General features: G+C 44.1%; 1 protein-coding gene across 1 annotated transcript in view; it reads right to left on the bottom strand.

Annotated features, from left to right (window-relative positions):
• Window positions 1-14,676, bottom strand: part of Abcc4 (ATP binding cassette subfamily C member 4) — a 216,677-nt gene that overhangs the window by 115,697 nt on the left and 86,304 nt on the right. Inside the window, exons 10-18 of the mRNA XM_042682640.1 lie at window positions 14,461-14,550; window positions 13,371-13,562; window positions 12,433-12,527; window positions 12,149-12,235; window positions 6,359-6,455; window positions 4,592-4,801; window positions 2,311-2,451; window positions 1,924-1,961; window positions 1,426-1,511 (exon numbers count right to left, since the gene is read on the bottom strand). Of these exons, the coding sequence (XP_042538574.1) occupies window positions 1,426-1,511; window positions 1,924-1,961; window positions 2,311-2,451; window positions 4,592-4,801; window positions 6,359-6,455; window positions 12,149-12,235; window positions 12,433-12,527; window positions 13,371-13,562; window positions 14,461-14,550 (1,036 nt within the window). The remainder of the gene's footprint in view (window positions 1-1,425; window positions 1,512-1,923; window positions 1,962-2,310; window positions 2,452-4,591; window positions 4,802-6,358; window positions 6,456-12,148; window positions 12,236-12,432; window positions 12,528-13,370; window positions 13,563-14,460; window positions 14,551-14,676) is intronic.

Genomic DNA, 14,676 nt, shown 5'->3' on the forward strand with positions numbered 1-14,676 from the left:
CAAATGGAAAAACTCTTACAAACTTGAATTGCAAGAAAATATCAAGTATATATTAATATACAATAAGTAATCTAAATAAGCAACTAATCTCTGACCAGATAACTTAATAAAAACACAAAAACGTTTTTGAATAAACACAACTTAAATTGCATATCTTATTAAGGCATGCATGAGTACCCAGAGAAACTTAAAGAACTTTTCCTGATGTTTGTTTTTCATTCACTCATTCATTCGTTCATTCATATTTGTCTAGAGCTGAAACTCAGAGCTTCAAGCATGCAAGTTAAGCACTCTACCACTGAGCTACATTCCTAGCTTCTACATTCCTAATATCTATTCGTTCACAATGCTACAGAGTGGAGATTTCTGTAATAAGTAGTTCTCCTTCTAATAACATCAGTATTACTTAAAAATCTGAAAGCTAATTCCCAACACCACCAACAGGCATTTTCCTTCGTCTGGCCCCATCTTACGTGAATATTTAATAAAACCCCTTCCCTTTCTCCTTTAGGTCTCCCTTAGTGCCTGGATTTGGATGGAAAACAGCTAATGGATTTAGGATTTCTTTGCGAAACAGCAACAAAACAAGCATGAAATTTTAGTGAGTGGATTCTCACAAAGATAACTCACTGTATCCCAGAGGAAAACTTGTATGAGCATTTCTTGTGGAAATACTTAAAATTTTAAATGAGGATTTCCATTAGAAAGTATGTACTGCAACATATATTTCCAAGCACTGCTAGGAAAACTGAATGCTGTGGTATTATTAGTGGGGCAAGCCAAATGTTAAATGCATCCCACAGTTGGGCATGTGATAACATTGTGATCTGGAGGGAAGAGAGAAGGAGTTCTAATTCCCAGACGCTGGGTTTCTCCCTGCTCAGCTTCCCTCTTCAGTAATTAGTGAAGCCCAGGGGATGAGCAGTGGTGAAGGGAGCTTTGCATATCTGGGATGGAATAATGCTTTTATTGGGGAAAGGGGGAGGAGGGGCTTGCTGGAGGATTTCATCCAAGTTCAATAAAAGCCAAGGTTTATTCAGACAGAATTGGAACAATCCGAACCACAGAGTGGGGATCCGTTTCTAATCCCCTGCCCATCCATAGAATGATAGGAGATTTAGCTAAAGCAACCTATTAGAATAGACAATAGCCACATATTTCCAGTGGCTGATTTCCTGAACGCTCAATCCTAGTTTAACTTTCAAAATCCAGTAACGGAGTAAATTAAGAGTCTTCATTCAACCTCTTTCTTCTAGTCGATTTTTAAAAAAATAATTATTCTAATTAATTCACAGAGTAAATGCGACTCAGACTCCTAATCTGTGAAGACATTACTGAATTACTCCTCCAAGCCCAAGGCACCCACACAGGCTCATTGTAAGCACCTCCAGCTCTCATATAAAAGACCAAATGATTAAACTTTACCTGCATACATTCCTAAGTACCAGTTAAGATCTAGCTGCTTCGTTACATTTCTTTCCTCATTTAAAGTGACATTCAGTTCATTTGCCCTACAGAAGTAACAAGGGAGAAAAAATAATATTAAACTATAGTTAGAACTGAGATGAACACACACACACACACACACACACACACACACACACACACACACACACGCGCGCGCGCGAACCTAAGTTTGGAAGAAATATCCTATTCTGGTTCACACAGTCTTTTGTACAGCCACCTTATAAAAATTCAACTTGAATCCCGACTTTCAGTCAGGATTCAATACATGGCTGAAGACAGACGAGGGCAGAGACTATTATGGGTCACACTCCACCAGCAAGCACTTCCGTTTTTCTCCAGGTAACTCAGTGAGGATTAGGAGAGGAGGCTCAACAAACTCTCCTCTCCCACAACTCTGAACAAGTGAGGCTTCTTAATGCTTTTACAGCACTTCAGGGAAGACCAGAAACAACTCACCAGTAGGAAAGCCACCAGTCCTGAAGGACATAGGCAACCTGGAAGAGGAAAACACAAAACAAAACAAAAAACCAGCATTGGCATGATTTATGAAGCCAAAAAACCAAGTAACTAAAGATATATAGTCAAAAGGAGAAGGTTCTACAGTATTCACATGGTCCTTCTGGCTCTTGTCTGTGCCAAGCCTCTCTTTACAGAGAGGAGAGGGTCAAGAAAACACACTTAACAATCTAAAATCTTCATTAAGAAATCTGTTACTTTTCCAGAAGCTCTTTGTAATGTACATGCATCTCACTGATGCAGGTCCCCAGCTCAACCCAAGTCCCAAGTGACCTGGACACTACAGCACTCCTGGGGAGAAGGTGAAAACGCAATGTCATCTTCTACCTGAGCTGCAATGTTGAGCAGAATAAGGAAAACGATCATCAGCCAGGGGGCACCAGCTGTGAAGTAATTCTTGTAGGCCTTAAAACCAATTTTTCCTTCAGAACGGCTCTCCTCAGACTGCACAACCTGGACATCCTCCATCTGTAAGAGACAGGAGGCAGAAAGAGACAAAATAATATACAAAAGAGTTTCAGAAGCTGATAATACACCCTGCCGGGAAAGCCATGAGAAAGAAGATCCATTATACACTAATGGTGAGAGCCCAAAATGGCCCATCTTCCATGGAGAAGGTTATGCAAACAGTCCAGTCAACCCCTAACTGCGTCACCCTGCACCTAGACATGCCTTGCTCAGAGACTATCAGAGACACAGAAGTAACTTCTATACATTGCAGCTTTCTTAACATGTGGCATCATGACTTCCAGCACATGCCTAGTGCAGACAAGTTCAATATATTAATATTAATTGACAAAAGGGTATGGCAGTCTAGATTAGATATACCCCAGAATGGAGGGTTGGAGATGAGGTTCAGAGGCACAATACATGCTGAGCCTATGCAAGGCCTGGATTAAGTCCCAACATCAAAGCAAAAATAAATATAATAATAACAACCATTATAGTAAACTGGTAAAGTACAACAGAGGCTCAAAATGTTAGCCAAATACAAAAACAGCTGGAACATTACATCTGGGTAACAAGAGTTTAGGTAGCAAAGCAGGGCATAGCACCTCCGTCTATTTTTATTTTATTTTTTAATTTTTATATCAGATTCAACCAGGCTCCTGCATTTGGCTTCTGAGAGTTTAGACAGCAAGGCTGGCAAGGATCAGACTCTGCATCTTGGATTCTGCAACCACAGAATAAAAATTTTCAGGAGAAAAATAGTGAGTCTTGATTAAACACATAGAGATGTCTTTCCTTATCATTACTCCCCTAAACAATACATTATAACAACTATTTATATGGCATTTATAGTTTCATTTTAAGTTGTCTAAAGATGTATTCAAATACATAGCAATAAATAAAGATATAGGTTACAGGCAAATGCTATGCCATTTTATATGGCTGAATCGAACATCATCAGATTTGCATATCCATGGAGGGTCTAGAACCAATATCAAGAGATGACTATTTTGAAGGAAGCTAGAGCACATTTCTGTTTAGAGAACTGGGATAGATTTCAAATGAGCTGAAGATGTGGTTGGCTTTATGCAGGCTAGAGGGCATTCAAAGGTGGTAGCAGCCAGGTGTGGTAGTAGACACCTATAATCCCAGACATCTGGAAAGCAGAGCCAGGATTGCAATTTGAGGCCAGCCTACACTTCTTCCCAAAAAGAAGCCAAGAGTGATGGCTCACCCTTTTAGTCTCAACCACGTGAAAAGTGGAGGTAGGAAAATCAGTTTAAAACCAGCGCAGGGAAGTGGTGCTATGGCTCAAGTGGTAGAGTGCTAGCCTGGAGCTGAAGAGCTCAAGGACAGTGCCCAGGCCCAGAGCTCAAGCCCCACCACTGGAAAAATAATAATAATAATAACACCAGCCTGGGCAAAAGCATGAGATCTATCTAAAAAATAAACAAAAAGCAAAATGATTAGGGGGTATAGCTCTAGTGGTAGAGAGCTGAGGGTCCTGGGTTCAATTCCTAACACACACACACACACACACACACACACACACACACACACACACACACACACACACACACACACACACACACACACGTACACAGATGAATAAGATGTGACTCTCAGGCTAGAAGTAACTCTAAAAAAATCTCCTCTAAAGGAACTAACTTGAAAGTCAGTTAGGTCCTTGTACATGCTCCTTCTGCCTAGACAAAAAGAATACAGTGGTAGACGAGTCCACTAAATAGGAAACGTAGTTGATTCCATGCAAGTCACAGCAGCTCTCTGGCTGGGAGGGGGAGAAGGGGAGGTTAGCAAATTCAGCCTTTTTGGTTGCAAAAGCAAAGCCTGGGACCACCAAAGCAAGTAGGATTTACCTACAGTAAGTTCCAGACTTCAGCTTAAATTCTCCTGAGCCACACAGACCTTTAGAACATCTAACAACCTGCCCACTACTAATCTCCAGGAGATGAGCCACCCCGCCACCAAAGGAGAGGCTACTAAAGGCTATCTCTCCTTCCTTCTGCTTCAATCCTACCAATACCACTGCATAAGGCCTGGGAGCTGCACTGAAGACTCATGGGGAGAATCAACTGATGACTTGTGAGATCCCAAAGAGCCAACAAAGCCAGGCCTGTTGTGACCAGAGAGGACTCACTTCTTGGCCCTCTGGGACGCCATCTTTCAAAGAGAGTTTAGAAGAGTGCTGAGACCAAATGGAAGACTCTGAGAAGGTGCGATTCCTCAGCGTGGGAGTCCCAGGCGCTGGAGACGGCTCCGCTTCCTCGTTTTCCTTCTTTAAAAGGGACCCAAAATCGACTCCAGATTTCAGAAACTCAGTGTAGGTTCCTTTCTGCACCATTTCACCCTAAAATGCAAATACTTTCAGAGGGACACATCCATGTGATTTCACACGTGAGCTGTCTCAGATAAGTCACCGTGATAACAATACTGACAGGACACAATCAAACATTTGAAGGTACAAAGGCATTGTTTCTGACCTTCAATGAGGGATATGACCCAGGGAGTTAGAGAGACAAAGCAAGAAGGGATGGATCAAAGCACCCAAACTCTTGAGAAATTCTCACTATTCCTCACATCCAAGATGGGAGGTTTCTCATGGATTAAATGGTGATGCACAAAAGGATTTGTTCATGTCCCTAAATCCTGTGTATGTGATTACATTTGGAAAACAGGATATTTACAGATGTAGCCATGTTAACATGAGAGCATGCTGGGCCCTGGTGGCTCACGCCTGTAATCCCAGCTCCTAAACTAAAGAAACTGAGATCTGAGGATCATGGTTTGAAGCCAGCCTGGACAGGAGAAGTATGAGATGCTTATCTCTAATTATCCAGCAAAAGGCCCTAAGTAGAGCTGTTGGCTCAAGTGAGAGAATGCCAGCCTTGTACCCACCTTCCCAGACTCACTCAGCCCTAGCCCAGGGTCTCCCTACCAGCTTCTTCAAAATCATATCAGGACCATGTCACCGCCCCCACCCCACGCCTACTTCAGATGCTCCTCTCCTCAGGGGATGGCATGGCCGGCACCTTCACATCACTATTACTTGGTCCCCCAGGAAGCTGCCCTGCCTCTGTGTCTCCTTTGTCAAGAATGGAAGCCCCAGCAAGGCGGCGGTGGCTCAGGCCTATAATCCTAGCTACTCATGATCTGAGGATCATGGTTCAAAGACAGCCTAGGCAAGAAAGTCTGTAAGACTCGTATCTCCAATAAACCACCAGAAAACTGCAAGTGGCACTATGGCTCAAGTGGTAGAGCGCTAGCCTTGAGCTGAAGAGCTGAGAGACAGCGCCCAGGACCAGAGTTCAAGCCCCACTACTGACAGAAAAAAAAAAGAATGGAAGCCCCACAAGGTCAGCAGCTTGCCTCGACAAGGTCCCTGGGAGGCGGAAGGGGAAGTAGGAGAGGGAAGGAGGGACTCATGACTGGCAATGCCAGGGAAGCGGGGTTCTGAGCGGGGCACACTCAGCAACCCACTGTGTTTCTGTTATTAACAGAAGCTGTTGTGTTGTTTTTTTTTTTTTTTAGACAAGCTGGAGATAACATTCAAATGGATTCAAACATGCCTTACTATCTGTCATTTCCAAATGATCTACTTTGCCATAAAGCATGGAACAAAGGAAACAAAAATGGCTAAGGAAGATGGCATCCTCATCATGAACAATGTCACCAGGACAGTTGCAATGGTGTAATGTGAAGCAGCAATTGCGTACAGTTTAGGATAATTACAGCAGGGAATGAAACAGTGGCAATGCTACAGATCCTCTGAAAGCATCCTCAAAGACATGAATCTCAGCTCTAAGGAAGGGTCATGCAACTGAGGGAGTTTTCCAGGCAGAGGAACCTGCCAGAGATGGCACCATGGAGTGCCAGCAAACTTAGGGAACGTCTAGAAACTACTTACATCCTTCAATATCAGAATCTGGCTGGCAGCCCTGAGGTACTGCAACTGATGTGTCACTAAAATTGTGACCTTCTCATGCAATGTCTGACAAATGCACCTGGAAATGTAGAAGGCACAGGGTGAAAAAATATGTGTCAGTAAGGGTGATAGGAAATAACAGTTCAAGCAATAACGAGACAAAGAGCACAGCTGTCAATGATACGTCATTTAAATACAGATGTAAATGCAAGTTAACTGAAAATACAAATATAAATCAGTGATACCAACAGGGATTCAAGCTTACTAGCAAACAATATGGAGTCTCAGTCTGGCAAAGGAGACAGTGACTGCTGACATTTCCCTAAAATTCCATTTAGCAATTATTCTGATATTTCATGATAAAAGCAATTGAGCAATACTAAAGATTCCAAAACATGACTTATATAAAATATGACCTCATTGCCTTGTAGCAATGAGAGTGACAGATCGACATTTTTTCCCCCTGATAATCATATCCTAGGTGATTACGATCAGAATCCAAGACTCTAGATTCTAGATATAAAAACACGATGCCAGAGGGCTTTTACCATTTTCCTTCTGGCATATCTTAGTTTGGCTTACTTCACACCAATGTTTCTCAACCTACTTAAACCCCTCTGCAAGTACAACACTACGCTTTCTGGCTTTGGTGGTACTAGGGGTTGAACATGCTAAGCAGGTGTTCTACCATTTGAGCCATGCCAGTTCTTTTGGTTTCCTGCATTATTAACAGGGTCTTGTTTGCTGCTCAAGCCCACCTCAGAGCCAAGATCCTCCTACCTAAGCCTGCCAGGTAGTAGGGACTAGCTGTGACCACCCCTGCTTGTTTCTGTGTCCAGATGGGCCACAGAGAATGGTCCTCCAGATCTCCACTCTCAGAGTAGCTGGGATTACAGTCAGAAGCCACCTAGCCACACTCACACTGTTAACAGAACAGTTTCTCCTTAATTCAAAATTAACTGCCATTGACTTACAAATGTCTGAAGGGAAAAGTTAACAATTGAAGCTGATGGGCTGTTATGTTCAAGAAGGCCCAAGTCAAAGGTTTCCCAATGTTTTCTTCCCAACATCTCCCAGCATAGACAAGATTATAGAAATAATTATCTTATTGTCATTGGTAGCTTTAATTTTTTTCCTAAACTGGCTATTTTCCCCAAAATGTGCAGGAAAATAGTTCCTAAATGCTTGAGAATGTCCAACGAAATTAGAAACAAAAATTCTTAAAGAGACATGTTCTTGCTTTGTTGCCCACGCCGGCCCCAAAATACTGGGTTTAAGGGATCCTCTTGCCTCAGTGTACCAAGTAGCTAGAACTACAGATGCATACCTTCATGCCATAAAAACTAGTCTACCAATGAGCCACTGAATTCTGATCCTATACAACAGTTATGAAGAGTCAAATACACCATGCTGGAGGTGAATACATAGGAAAGTTGGCCCCTACCGGGACTCATTTGGTTGTCACACATTCCCTGAGCAAGTACCCGAACAGCTGAGGATGCAACCTGTGGCTGAACAAACAGACAACGTGGGATCAGCAAGAGGAACAACACTGCCACGAATACAGAAAATACAGCATCAGATCATAAGCATGAGCTCTGAGGGCAAACCAAGATGAGAGCTGCTACTGTGGAGGGAAGAGGAGTAGAAGGCCTTTCTGCAAAGAGGTGACAAAGGAGCTGAGGGAGCTGAGGGTACAGCAAGAGCGATGGCCCTGGGGCTCCTTCGGACACTCAAAGCCCCATGTAGTGGAAGACAAGACATGGAGGTCATCCAAACCCTCAGAAGACCATGGTGTTCCCTGCCTGAGCAGAGGGAGAGGCAGGCAGGAGGCTTGCACCCTTCCTTTCTCCTAGACCTGACAGCTCTGCCTCCAACAGAAGGAACACTGAGACAGGCAGTCATGACGCGGGGTGCACTGGATGGAGGGGATGTCGTAAGCTGCCATGGTTGGAGTACTAGTTGGTGTGGGAAGAAATGGAAAGGTGCACAGTCTGCCGATTGCAAAGAACCTTGATGGCCATGCATGGACTTTAAACCACATCCTGAAGTCAAGGGAAGTCTGTGAAGGAAAATAGAGAGGTGAACTTCTGCTGTGGTCAGAATGATTTCATTCCTCTCCAGATTCTCACACAAGGGCATGTCTCAGGCGAAGGGGCCCTTTCATGAAAAGCTGCCTTTGTGACTGGAATCAGTGTCCTTGTAGAAAGAGGCTTGAGATGGGTCACAATAGCCAAAGCTATGGAAACAGTGCAGATGCCCTACAACAGATGAGCACAGGAATAAAATGCAATACATATACACAATGGAACTGTACTCCTCCATTAGAAGGAATAAGATTACGCCATTTGCAGGGAAATAGATGGATCTAGAGCAAATCATGTGAAGTGAGGTAAGCCAAGCACAGAGAGACAGATGGCACATTTTCTCTCATGTCTGGACCTGGTAACCTATATAGGACTCTAGGCATCCACACTCACATACTCAAGACCAAAGGAGGAGACCCTCAGGGGAGGAACTTGAAGGTCTAACTGCTCTGAATATTTACAATACTTTTTATCAAAACAAATTCCAGGAAATAGAAACCTGGTGTTTTTTGCTCTTGGTGGGGTGGCAGTATTGGGGTGTTTTTTGCTTTTGAAGTTTTGGGGTGGGGCAAAAAGGGGGTACAGAAACAGGGATGGAGGATGAACAGATGCAATTATGATATTCAGTATATACTGTCTTGAAAATGAACTAGGTAACTCATGAGCAGTGACAGAAGGGGCAAAATGGAAGAAAGCAAAGAAGGGGTAACGTCCAAAGGAAGAAATGTACCCAATACCTGACTTATGAAATGATAACTCCTCTGTACAGCACCTTAACAATCACAAAAAATAAATTGTTTTAAAGAAGACTGATGGATTTTGGTCTATGCCCCTTCTACCCTGTAAAGGCAAGGCAAGAGATGAAGATTTATGAACCAGGTACCAAATCTGCTAGAACCTTGACTTTAAACTTCTCAATCTCTACTACCGTGACAAAAGCATCTCTGCTGTTGATAAGCTACCCAGTGCGGTCTTCTGCTATAGTTGTGTGAAAGGACCACACTGGTAGTAGTGTGGGTGCTCTAATTAGTCCAACTCCAAAGTGCTGATTGTGGAGGAAGGCAGGGTACTGAGAATTCAGGGCTAAGTCAAGCTCCACAGAGAACAAGAGATCAGACTGACATCCATTCATCTAGAGCCCGAGGCTTCCGTGTATAAGAGAGACTACTTCATGTTCATGACATATAGTTGTAAAACCCGAAAAGTCTAATAACCACTGGATGTATATTCATGACCGAAATACAACTGCTAATGGCAAACAGTAGTATTAATTCATTCACTTTTAATACAAAACACTTCACATTTTTTCAACACAACCGCCATCTTTCAGAGCAGATTGTTCAATCCAATTTTCTAACTCGTTGAGAACATTCTCCAGTTGCTGCTGAGTGATTTCCTAAATTGCATTCCAGCTCCCTGCTCTAAGACCCCCGCCCCCCCCACCAAGAATGTAGTTCTGATTAGCAAACAACATTTTTAACAAGCTAGCTTCTATCGAGTGTATATCCAAAGTCATTAAACCTTAAAGGTGAGAGAAGACTTTATAAACACTTCCGTGTTCAAAGAGATACTTGGGGTCGGGGGAAGCCAATGCTATGCATACTCATACTCAGCAACTAGAACGCCTTTCTCCATCTTCTTCTTGGGGGTCCAGTAGGAGTTGATCTTCCAGAGATGGAAAACTTGAGACTGGACCCACAAGGCTCACATAGGCAACCAAGAGCCATCTCTGCCCATAGGAAAATCCACCAAGTTACTATTGGAGTGGATGGGAAAGGAGGGTCAAAGCAGAGAGCTGAGCCAAAGGTAAAGTGCCAGCTACTTCCGTGTTCTGCTCTCTGCCTTCTCAAACACTCAATGCCACAACGCACTTCTTATTTTTTACTGTGACAGACACAGGTTGAAATTTACCATTTCAATCTGATTTCACTGCAGAATTCAATGGCAGGAAGTATACTCATGTCATGCAACAATCACCACTATCTGCTTTCAGAATTTGTTCCATCACCCCAATACTAGGTACATTCTTCCCCCCACACCCTCCAAGAATGTCCTGCTTAGTGGATAACCTAATCCTAGAATGGAACCTGGAGATGTGAGATTGTCACATTGCTACAATCTGCCTTTGCTTTGCTATTTAGGACCTGTTATGAGTCACACACACACACACACACCCTCTTCCACCCCAAAGTGTTACGCTGAAGCCCAATGACTGCATCCTTTAAGTGAACAACAGAATATTTAGATAGGTAATTAATTAAAGAGGGGCTGATGGCTCACACCTGTAATCCTACCTACTCAAGAGGCTGAGATCGGAGGATCATGGTTCAAAGCCAGCCAGGGCAGAAAAGTCTGTGAGACTTATCTCCAATTAACCAGCAAAAATGCCAGAAGTGGAGCTGTAGCTCAAGTGGTAGAGTGCTGAAAAGGCTAAGCGGCCAGGCCCTGAGTGCAAGGTGAGGGAGGGGTGAGGAGGAGGAGGAGGAGGAGGAGGAGGAGGAAGAGGAGGAAGAAGAGGAAGAGGAGGAGGAGGAGGAAGGGGGCAGCCTGTAAGGTGGCCTTCATCAACCTGACTCAGCGTCCCTCTAAGAAGACCCAGACACTTTAGGAGGAAAGATGACAGGACACAGCCAGGTCACTGTCACAAGCCAACCAGAGGCACCACAAACTTCATCTCAGATTTCCAGCCATCCAACCAGGAGAGAGAACTCTGTAGGTAGAATTTTGTCTTGGCAGCCTGAAGCAAATACTACAGTACTTTACAGTTCGCATTTCTAAATGTTTTTACGTACTGTATCACCCACTTCACTGCTAGACACAGCCTGCCTACTTCCTGCCTGCAAGGCCCCTGCCCACCATGCCCTTTGCTGGTTCCTGGCTGTAAACATAGTGAGTGGTATACATATAGCTTACACCCAAGTTCCCAGGGCTCAACTCTTGAAACCATATGATATAACACAAATCATCCTTAAATTCTAGAATTCACTAAGTATTTCCAAAGCTACAGACCAATACCAGGCCTTTCCACAGAGGCTCTAATTAATCAGGACTGTTTAAAAATCAAACAGCTTACAGACCATAAACAAATGACAGAGTATCAACAAAGTGACAACCCAAAACTAGGCACTAGTGGCTCATGCCCATAATCCTAGCTACTCAGGAGGCTGAGATCTGAGCATTGTGGTTGAAAGCCAGCCTGGGCAGCAAAGTCCATGAGACTCTTATCTCCAGTTAACCAGCAAAAAAAGCCAGACATGGAGGTATGGCCAGCCTTGAGTGAAAAAGCTAAATCACAGTCTAAGGCCCTGTGTTGGAGCCCTAGTAACTGGCACAAGAAACAAACAAATAAGCAAGCAAATAAATAAACAAAAGAAGTGTCAGCCAGCGCCAGGCTGCTGAGTAAATGAACATGGTGGCTTTTTTTCCTCAGATCTAGATCCCTGACCGTTTCTTAGTTATCTTCCACATGTAGCAGGGGTGTCAAACAAAACATAATTCCCAGACAGGAGAGCGCTACTTGCTTCCTGACTTTCTGATGGTGACCTCATGTTCGCATCAATACTTTTCTCTGCAAAACTCTTGCCTACAAATGAATGGGCTCTGAGAGGCCACAGCGAGGAAGGGAAGAAGGCCACAAAGTAGCAGGAGCTGAATCTGAGCCAACCAAAAAGGGAGACAAACTCACAGCTGGAACAGGTGCTTGCCGACTTCTGCATCCACAGCACTGAGCGGGTCGTCTAGCAGGTAGATGTCCGCATCTTGATAGACAGCTCTGGATAACAGAGAGAGGACTCGGATGGAAGCATTCCTTCTGCTACCCACTTCTTCTGGGATCTTCCCAACATCCCCAACTGGACTTCCATTGGGTTGTCAATGGAATAGCCCCACACCCAAACTTCCCAGGGCTCCCCAACGCAGCGAGCAGGCCCTGAGGTTTTGCCCCCTCTCCTGCCACAGAAAGCCCGTTACCTCGCAAGGTTCACCCGCGCTTTCTGCCCTCCACTCAGTGTGGCTCCTCGATCTCCAATGACGGTCAGGTCTCCATCCTCCAAAAGCTGTAAGTCCTGCATGGAGAGAGGCAGGAAGAGAAAAGGCCATGGGAAAGTGCTCAAGTCTCCTCATAATCTTCACAAGATCTTTCTTTCATCAGACATCCTGCGAGAACTTGATCAACAACAAAGCATTGCAGAGAGACTCACTTTCACCCTTTCAAAAACACCCATAGGTGTTTTCATGTTGTGCCTTGGTTTTGTTTTTTTTTCCCCCTCACAGAATTTTAATTATTTTAATGGCTATTTGCTGAATGTCAATTATGAGCCAGAAGATTGTCCTGGCCACAAGGACTGTAGCCATGAAAGAAGCAACTGAGACCAATCTCCAGAGCTACACAGGCAAACACAGAATAGAAAAGAACAGTTGGATTTCCTGTCCCCAGAGAGTCAGCTAGTGCCTAAAAGACTGTTATGACTCAGGAAAGTGAGCCAGTGTTCATCAGCATTTGTTCAGTTACCATATTAGGATTAAAACAGCAGAGTGTGTGTGTGTGTATATGTGTGTTTTCACAGAAGACTAGCCTGAAGTATTAAATAACAATTATAAAATTTCTCAGAACGAATTCTTTTTGCTACTTTATTGGTTACAATACTAGAGTTTCCTTGGTCATGCTGGTGCTCTACCGTTTGGCCATGCCTCCAGCCTTTTTTGCTGATTATTTTGGGTGATGGGATGGGAATCTTTCAGACTTTTCTACCCCAGGCTGCCTTCAAACCTCCTCAATCATCAGATCGCAGCCTCTGGAGCAGCCAGGATTATAAGTGTGAGCCTCCTGTGCCTCTATGGAAATCCTGTCGTTCAGGCAATACTACGACCAGAAACTGAGCATAAGAAACGTAACCGTTGTCACTCACCTTTTTCAAAGCGCAAGCCTTTAGTACTTTCTCATAGCGCTCCTTCTCGTATTTCTTCCCAAACAAAATATTACTCCTCACAGTCCCTGAGAACACCCAGGGCTGCTGGGAGACGTAGGCAATTCTTCCGTGCACGCTGACCAGCCCCTGACTCGCAGGCAGCTCCCCCAGCACGGCGCTCAAGAGCGAAGACTGAAACATGTCACAAACAAATGCCTACAGTCAGCATGGGGGGGGGGGGGGGGCGGCGGGCGCCCAGGGGGAGTGCGCAGAGCGAAAATGCTGTACGGCAGACCCAGCCTGGGGAGTCAGCTAAGACCAGACCCTCATTTCAAGTAGATTGAAATAAGAACACTGAGCAGATCATTGTGAGGTGGTGTAAACCAATGTTTTGTAAAAGAATATTAACAAAATATACCTCTAGTCCCCCTAAGCAAGTTTCTCCCAGACGGAATACTGTGTAGAACTGTTACATGTGATTAGGAAAGCTGTATGAAATGCTATGTGTAATGACGACTGCAGCCCACACAGAACTGATGCTGAAGGAAGCCACTGGCACACCCAGTTACCCTTCACTTTAGCAAGACTTGGTCCAGAAAAGCTCTGAATAAGTAATATACCCATCGTTATTATGCATGGGGAAAAGTTTATTAAAATTAGAACTCTGGAGAGCAAAAACCCATCCTGAAAGCAAGTATTCACCCTGCCATTTACACCCCCTATATTTAGATTCCTATTCTTTGCTGTTTAAGAAGGTGTGGCACTAAGTGTGCATACATGGCTCCTTCAAGTCTTTCACCTCACACAGATGTGATGAGTCTCTCTGCCTACAACTCTGAGTGCTTGGAGCACTGAACTCCTTTGCCTATCTGCCTTGCCTAGAACCTGGAAGCTTCTGGTGAGATATTAGGGTTTGGCTTTTCTGCGTATCTTCATCAGAAGACATGTACAGGGTGCCAGTGGCTCACACCTGTAATCCCACCAAATCAGGGGGCTCAAAATCATGCCACCTGCATTCTCAGATCTCCTGCGAGAACGTAAGACATCCTGTGCTGTTGCAACAAGCTACCAGAAAGCATGACAAGCCTACCTTGCCTGCTCCCACGGGGCCGATCACAGCTAACAATTCACCGGGTCTGACGGTAAAAGACAGGCCTTGGAGGGTTGGCGTATCTAATGTCTACAAAAAAAAAAGAGTCCATTTTAATTTTAGTAAAGTAAGACAAATCATTTCAAAGAGTGGAGAAAACACAACAGTGATCATCAATACAAGAACACAGCCCACATCTTTTTTTTCCTTCTCCTC

This window comes from Dipodomys spectabilis, unplaced genomic scaffold (genome assembly GCF_019054845.1).
Source record: "Dipodomys spectabilis isolate Male_0828 unplaced genomic scaffold, ASM1905484v1 ptg000075l, whole genome shotgun sequence".
Lineage (NCBI taxonomy): Eukaryota > Metazoa > Chordata > Mammalia > Rodentia > Heteromyidae > Dipodomys > Dipodomys spectabilis.